The sequence below is a fragment of the Acipenser ruthenus genome, chromosome 17 (genome assembly GCF_902713425.1).
Source record: "Acipenser ruthenus chromosome 17, fAciRut3.2 maternal haplotype, whole genome shotgun sequence".
Lineage (NCBI taxonomy): Eukaryota > Metazoa > Chordata > Actinopteri > Acipenseriformes > Acipenseridae > Acipenser > Acipenser ruthenus.
The window spans coordinates 19,346,538-19,355,091 of NC_081205.1; the positions used below are offsets into that span (position 1 = coordinate 19,346,538).

Below are 8,554 nucleotides of genomic sequence, written 5' to 3' on the forward strand. Positions count from 1 at the left end.
TGATTCCAAACAATTAGGAGGGAGGCGACCGCAGCGCCCAGCCTTCCTGCTGTCACCCAGCTCCTTGTTTTCATAGCGTCTCAACATTTCAGCTTTCACTTGCAGAGCGCATCAGCGTAATTAAGCTAAATTGGATGTTAAATGTCTGCAGCTTGAAATGTAGGATTCCTGTCAGTGCACATAAACAATTAGCCGTGTGTTTTTGTTTTGATAAGTACATTCTTTTGTGTGGGGGTGATGAAAGTATCACTTGTGAAACTTAAGAGTCTGACAGCATTGGAGTCTGAGGCTCTCTGTCTGTCCGCAGGGCAGTAACATCAGAGCTGGGTTTAGTGCCTGTGGAAGGTAAAGGACTGACAGGCTGAGACTGAAACATGCTGTCTGTGTCTATCCACAGGGCAGGGAGAACACAAATCACTAAGCAGACTTGTTTTTCTCTGATCTTTGATCTTGACTCCTATTGTTTTTCCTCCCTCCTCCTTTCTCCATTATATCTTTTTTGTTCTTCTCTTATTCCACTTAGCCCCTTTGTCTCTCAACCCCCTTTACCATACATTTTGTGTCCTCGGTTTATGTTGTCATGTTTAAAGATTTGGTTATGTTAGTGGCACGGGGTTACAGAAAAGTATTAATAATTAACAATGTATTAAAACAATAATGTTAATAAGGTCGTTTTTAACATTTAATTACCCTAGTTAGCAATAAATTAGGTTACTAAACAAAGTGACAGTAAAATGGTGTTAACCGTATACCTATGTTAGTTTTTAAGCAACTGAAGAAACAAGTTAATAATGACTTGCTTAAAGAGTCAGAAAAGGTATATTATTAATTCTTTAATACCTGTGACATTTATTTGGCTCTAAATATCATTATTTTGCTGTCCTAATTGATTACATGTATTGATGCCTTGTAATACTGATGTACTGTACTCTATTATGGGTAGAACATCAGAAAATGTACTAATGAGAGGAGGCCATCACCCATCTAAGCTCACTCTGTTTCTGATTGATCTCAGAACTTTGTCAAGTTGGGTCTTAAAGGATCCCAGTGATTCTGCCTCAACAACATGATGAGGTGACCCATTCCACACCCTCACCACGCAGTGTGAAGAAGTGTCTCCTTCCCTCTGTTCTAGGTCTAGCGCCATTTAACTTCTAGTTGCACAATTGTTTCTTTAAAAAAAAAAAAAAAAACAATCTTGAATTGATGAACAGAGCAGATAGCTGCAATTTAATGTCTAGACTGTTGTGTAATTCTAAAAGAATAACTTTCCTTGTTTGATGTTTACAACATTTAAAAAAAGGCTGGGGATGGGATGCTGACATGGATATTGTGGGCATGTAAAACAAACGTAAATGCAATACCTGTTTCAGAAGAGCGTTTGAGTAGAAATCCTTTATTACACGTTTCTATTTTACTAGCTACTGCTCAACTACACTGCTGTATACAGTGATGCTAAAAATGAACCAATCAGTCAGAAGTATTAATGTCTACATTTTTCTGCCTTATTTCATATTAAGTGTTTCTTCCTGTGCAATGAGAGAGAGAGAGAGAATTATTATTTTTTTTTTCTTTGCTGTATGTCAGTTTACCAGTGCTCTGACATGATGCTATGGGCTCACTGTGCTTCTGTTAGAGGTGTCCACACATTCCCCCAATTCAGAAAAGGAGAATATAGATATACTGTAGCATAGTTATTGTAGCTAACAAAATAGTTCCATACAATTTCTCGGCTGTGCACAGTCATTCATTTAATATGTCTCAAATGTGCAGTTTTTAAAGAAATGTATGTTATAGCAAACAGGTATTTTCATTTTAAATCATGATTATCAGGGACTACACTTGGTCAAAGAAACCTCTGTCTTCCACTTCCTGGGTCATGTCACTTGGACAGTGAAATTGTCTCCACCCCTTCAGTGGTTTCTATCCTGTCAATAACCAATTAAAAGCTTCACTTGTTGACTTCCCCAGCAAGTAACATGCTATGACCGAGAAGACACTGTTGAGGTGAACAGACCCAGGAAGTTTAAGTGCAAACAGATAATCCAAGAATAAGGCATAGAGCTTCCTTAATCCCAGCGTAGTACCGGCTATCATGTTTAAACATGAAAATGCATGTTTGTTTCTTTCCGAACTGTACAGCTGAGAACTATGTAGTCAATGAATGTCTGAAAATGCTAAGATGTATGGATGTTTTTGTTTGTTGGCTACAATTACTAGCTCATGCTTTCCTGAATTTCTCCCTCTGTCTATCTCCTCACAGGGACGGTCGGGTGCTAGGCTTGCTGGAGGTGTCTCGCTCACTTGGAGACGGACAGTACAAGCGTTGCGGTGTCATCTCCACCCCCCACCTGCGCCGCTGCCAGCTCACTCCTAACGACAGGTACAGCTTCACCTGTGTATGAGCTTCTATCTCTGCTAACTACCACCTCTCCTAACGACAGGTTCAGCTTCACCTGTGTATGAGCTTCTATCTCTGCTAACTCTACCACCCCTCCTAACCACAGGTACAGCTTCACCTGTGTATGAGCTTCTATCTCTGCTAACTCTACCACCCCTCCTAACCACAGGTACAGCTTCCCCTATGAGCTCCTATCTCTGCTAACTCTACCACCTCTTCTAACGACAGGTACAGCTTCACCTGTGTATGAGCTTCTATCTCTGCTAACTCTACCACCCCTCCTAACCACAGGTACAGCTTCCCCTATGAGCTTCTATCTCTGCTAACTCTACCACCCCTCCTAACCACAGGTACAGCTTCCCCTATGAGCTCCTATCTCTGCTAACTCTACCACCTCTTCTAACGACAGGTACAGCTTCACCTGTGTATGAGCTTCTATCTCTGCTAACTCTACCACCCCTCCTAACCACAGGTACAGCTTCCCCTATGAGCTTCTATCTCTGCTAACTCTACCACCCCTCCTAACCACAGGTACAGCTTCCCCTATGAGCTCCTATCTCTGCTAACTCTACCACCTCTTCTAACGACAGGTACAGCTTCACCTGTGTATGAGCTTCTATCTCTGCTAACTCTACCACCCCTCCTAACCACAGGTACAGCTTCCCCTATGAGCTTCTATCTCTGCTAACTCTACCACCCCTCCTAACCACAGGTACAGCTTCCCCTATGAGCTTCTATCTCTGCTAACTCTACCACCTCTCCTAACGACAGGTACAGCTTCCCCTATGAGCTTCTATCTCTGCTAACTCTACCACCACTCCTAACGACAGGTACAGCTTCACCTATGAGCTTCTATCTCTGCTAACTCTACCACCTCTCCTAACGACAGGTACAGCTTCACCTATGAGCTTCTATCTCTGCTAACTCTACCACCTCTCCTAACGACAGGTACAGCTTCACCTATGAGCTTCTATCTCTGCTAACTCTACCACCTCTCCTAACGACAGGTACAGCTTCCCCTATGAGCTTCTATCTCTGCTAACTCTACCACCACTCTTAACGACAGGTACAGCTTCACCTGTGTATGAGCTTCTATCTCTGCTAACTCTACCACCCCTCCTAACCACAGGTACAGCTTCCCCTATGAGCTTCTATCTCTGCTAACTCTACCACCCCATCTAACCACAGGTACAGCTTCCCCTATGAGCTTCTATCTCTGCTAACTCTACCACCTCTCCTAACGACAGGTAAAACCAAGGTAATGGTACAGCTTCACCTGTGAGCTTCTATCTCTAACTCTACCACCTGTCCTAACAACAGGTACAGCTTCACCTGTGAGCTTCCATCTCTAACTCTGCCACCTCTCCTAACGACAGGTACAGCTTCACCTGTGAGCTTCTATCTCTGCTAACTACCACCTCATCTACATGTCCATGTGACGTGTTTTAAAAATATATTTAAGAATGTTCAATATCAGCCCTGACAAACCATAATTTTGGGGAAAAACAAAATGACTGCAGTAAAAACCAAGGTAATGGTATGGGTCCAGTAATCTATTGGGTAATTACATTGGCACAGGCAGGGCGGAAGTCTGTGTTGAGTCTTCCTTCACTTTTTAACCCTTGTTTCATCCCTGCTGATTAATCGCTCTCGTTCTCAGTGAGGTAGAAGAAGCAAGCTCTGCAATGTGCTGTGCGATTCCTGCCTGCCTGCTTGACCACTTGTCCTCACAGTCACCATGACATTAACCTCCTGCTGCTGCTGCAGTTAGTGAGAGAGCGACCGCCATGCTTCATGAAGGGAGGAACAGCCGAAATAATCTTCACCAATTCATTTATATCCATTATGTAAAAACTTCTACTTGTGCCAGTAATCCCCAAAAATAATGCTATTGTATGATATGTCCTTACTCGCTTCAGTCCCGGGGGCCCTCGGTTCATGTTATTTGTGTTAACCACCATTGATTATATTTAGTGCTATGCACATCATTGTCTACCACCAGAAACAGGACAAATCTCTTTGAGAAGTGCATGTAGAATAATGGGTAGTTCCGCTCCCCACTGCTGCGCCTGTAAGAAAACGCATCTTTCATACACCACTGTAGACATGGAAATCAGGCTAGGCTGAATCAATTGCTATGGTAGTGGAAATGGTTAGAAAGACAACTGTTTTCAAACTGGCATGCAAATAAAGTCTCTCTCTCTCTGCCAGTAAACTTCCAAAAGGAAGACGGCCAAGCAGCTTCAAATTGCCTGTCAACTTGTTTACAGCATGGTACCCAGGGGATCTTATCTTTGCTGTCTAGCGGGCGCTCCCTGGAAGAGTGACTGCTCTCCTTGTCTGTAAGCTGGCCTTAACAGGATTGTGGGAAATTATTTACATTTCACAGTTTAGCTTTTGCAGTGTAAATCACTGGCCTTTGTATTCCCGTTTGGGTTTCCTGGGGAAGTTTCATTGTTTACACAAGTAGCTGTATCTCCATCAGATCTAAACAGGCATGCATTGTAGGCGAATATGCTGGTAGATCCTGGTGTTAGAATGATTAATGAGATATTGTCACACAGTGAAAGTGATAAAGCTGTCTAGCAGAAAAGCACTGGGATACTTCACAGGCAGCTCCAGCAGGAGTCGGGTTGGTTACTGTAGAACAAGACTTGGTAGTTTTATTGTCCCCTGTGAAGGGGATATAGTGGCGGTGATCACACTTTACCCTTGTATTTGGAAAACGGCTTATCCAACTGTCATGAAACTTGGTATTAACATCATTTAGCATGAGTTATTGAGACTGTCTGTAAATCTGTCCTGCTGTGTGTCACATTAACATTCTTAAATGCATGTGGAGAACTGCTTATACAATTGTCATGACACTTCATATTCTATACTATTGTGTTAATATTTGTCACACTGATCAACTTTTTCATCATACTGATAGCTCTAATTTTACATTTCTGTTACTGACATATTTATTCTGCTAAGACCTGCTGTAAGAGGCCCGATTGAATTGTTTCCTGTGTGTGTGAATGAAGTCCACACCCTGATTTCCTCTGTGCTCCCGGCAGGTTCCTCCTCCTGGCCTGTGATGGGCTCTTCAAGGTGTTCTCTCCGGAGGAAGCTGTGAATTTCGTGGTGCCCATTCTGGAGGTAGGCTGGGTTGTTGTGTCATTTTAAAAGCTTGTTTTCATTGTGTTGTGGTGGTTTCAATTATTCTGATTGGTTCTGATATTGAGCTTCACTGGAGGATGGTATGTGCTGGGACTGAACAGCCTACCCCATTCCACTCAAACCGTGTGATACTGTGATCATTCAACTCTGCAGACCTCTCCTACTCCACATTTACACATAACAATAGGTGGGGTTGACAGAGTTGAAATAGCACAGATGAAAATGAGAAGAACTCAATATCGTAGCAACAGAATGCTTGCAAACACCATCAAATAGTAATCGAAATGTATCGGGGTTCAAAATGATATTTGAAGCTACTCCTTAGGCATCCTGGGGAGGGGAATGTGATTTTGCAATTCCACTGATTCATCATTACTGTAATTGCTCATATCTCAAACCATTTCATCATGAAAGACCCAACTATTCAAGATACTGGCTTCATACTCCGTATAATACTGTATTCAAAATTTGGGTAAAATATATATATATAAAAGCTGCTGCCACTGCCCCAGTGTCAGAAACTATTTGCGGTAGTGAATTCATGTTTGCTGGGGGTTATATAAACCTGCATGCTAAATATTGTATGCCGGTGGCCATGGCATTGACCTGTCATGAGTGTTAATGTTTGGTACACAGCTGTAGTCTTTGCCTTTCTTTAGTTAAGTTCTATGTTGATTCAGACAAATAATTCCATTAATCTTACCCATTTAGCATTTCCATTAGTTACTTCAATCTCACATGTGCAGTTTTTAAAGAAACACATTTTAACCAAATGTTTATTTTCATTTTAAAACAGACAGCCAGTACTACACTAAGTTCTCTGTGTGCTTGGCTTGCTTTCCAGGAAGTCTGTTACTGCTTTACTTCCTTGGTCATTTCACCTTGGCAGTGTCTTCTGGGTCATAGCATGTTACTGACTGAAAGCTTGTCAGTTAATAGGGGAAATAGCTGATTTGTTATTGACAGGAAAAAAGCCAGTGAAGGGGTGGGGCCAATTTCACCATCCATGTGAAATGACCCAGGAAGTGCAAGACAGTCTAAAAGCCTGGCTTGCAAACAGAGATTTCTTTAATCTAGTGTAGCACCAGATACAAGGTGAAAATGCATGTTTGATAATACCAATTTTTTTTTTTTTTTTCAAAATTGCACTTTTGAGATTTTGTATAATAAATAGATGTGCAGGGGGGTGAAAATGTATGGAACTAGTTTGTTAAATACAACCACTTTAAGCAGGCACAGTACTGTAGTCTAATGGCCTGTTTGCAATGGCACTAGTCCAGCTCTACACATATCTGTAAATGTGTGTTTGCAGGAGGAGACGTTGGAGCAGAAAGAAGGCAAGACCCTGCAGGACACCCGGTTTGAGACTGCGTGTAACCGCTTAGCGAACGAGGCTGTGCGGCGAGGCTGTGCCGACAATGTCACAGTTCTTCTGGTCAACATTGAGCACTGAGGGTCCAGGAACCCCTCATTGCATTGGCTTATTGCTCTGTGCCGATTCCTCAATGAGGTGTACAGACTGCTCGGGATCGCAAGCCCCCAGTGTACCCTCAGACTGGGAGACCAGAGGCCGTCTGAGCCTGGGAGAGATCACTGGCTTCCATAGACTAGCACTCGCTGATGGACCTTTGGTAGTGTGAACCATTTGGAATTAAAGTTGTTTTTGTTTTACTAAAAGAGCATCTTTCTTTTTGTTAGCCTCATAACAGTTCTTACAAGAGTGAAAATAAAGTACCAGGGTTTCATTCTTTTGAAATATTTGTTTGTCTTTCCAATGCAGAGATAGACAGCACTGGACTGTTCCATCCCAGATTTAACAGGTACAATTAATTTAGGTCATTGTCCAGGTCAGCTTTTTATTTCTTAACATTCAAAAATTTCTGAAGCTGCACCCTATAAGAAGCCCCTTAGTATAGTCAGTTTTAAGTAGTTGGGATAGTTCACTGATCTCACCTGCTTTCAAGCAAAGCCATTTCTGAGGTGCTTTATGTACAGATCTGTCACCAGGAATATACCTTTCCTGGATTTTTCTGCAGTAAAAAATGTATCTCTTAATCTCAGCTCAGTGTGTGGTTAGCAGGCGTATGAAGAGTACACCTCAGAGATCCGCTCTTGTGATCTCAGCCCCCTCCCTTGTCTGGCTGTAGAGGAAGGTGGGAGCGGTGTGCGGTGTCTCGGGGTGATAGCACAGGCAGATTCCCCACTGAGATAGCAGCGCTGTGGCGCCGAGTGCTCCAGGAGACTGTAACAACCTGATCTCTCACTAAATCAGTGGTCTCAGTGATCCTGATTGAGAGATTGGGGAGTCTGGCTAGCAGTGAGTAGGCAGTGTGTGTCTGTATGCACACACTCCATAACAGATGCAAGTTACATCTCAATGCTTAACACAGGACAAACAGATCTTTAAATCTTGGAGGTTTGTTTTCCTTCTTTAACAAATTGTAGCAAATAAGAAAATTACTTTCCCTTTTTGAACACTTTATTCTCTTCAGGACATATTGCACTTTTCACCTTTATTACCTTCTCATTCATAGTTAATATATATACATTTATTATAAAGTAGCTGTCTTGTCCGTGTTGATTTGCATACCCTTTGCTATCTGTGACTGTCCTTTTCAGAGGAAATATTTAAACTGTGTAAAATCTATTCCTCGAGTCCACCACAGCAACATTAGCGCAGCACGTCCTCATGTTGTGCTGGAAACCTCTTTTCTTTTCTTGTCTTTCACATTGGAGAATGCAGATATATTCTTCAGATTTGATTAGGAAGTGGTTAAAAAAACAGAATTTCTCGGTTTAGCTCCTTTTAAGCAGATTTCTAACTTTAAAAGGCAAACATAATAAAAACAAAAATACAAAAATATTCTACATTTAGCATTTAGGGCTCCCAAGTGGCGCATCCAGTAAAGACGCTCCGCGTGGAGTGTGGGATGCGCCCTATAAGCCTGGAGATCGCAGGTTCAAATCCAGGCTGTATCATTGCTGACCATG

General features: G+C 42.2%; 1 protein-coding gene across 1 annotated transcript in view; it reads left to right on the forward strand.

The window, feature by feature from the left end:
* Positions 1-7,319, forward strand: part of ilkap (integrin-linked kinase-associated serine/threonine phosphatase) — a 30,180-nt gene extending 22,861 nt beyond the window's left edge. Inside the window, exons 10-12 of the mRNA XM_034039768.3 lie at positions 2,264-2,383; positions 5,461-5,542; positions 6,876-7,319. Of these exons, the coding sequence (XP_033895659.1) occupies positions 2,264-2,383; positions 5,461-5,542; positions 6,876-7,016 (343 nt within the window). The 3' untranslated portion in view covers positions 7,017-7,319. The remainder of the gene's footprint in view (positions 1-2,263; positions 2,384-5,460; positions 5,543-6,875) is intronic.
* The last annotated feature ends 1,235 nt before the right edge of the window (positions 7,320-8,554 follow it).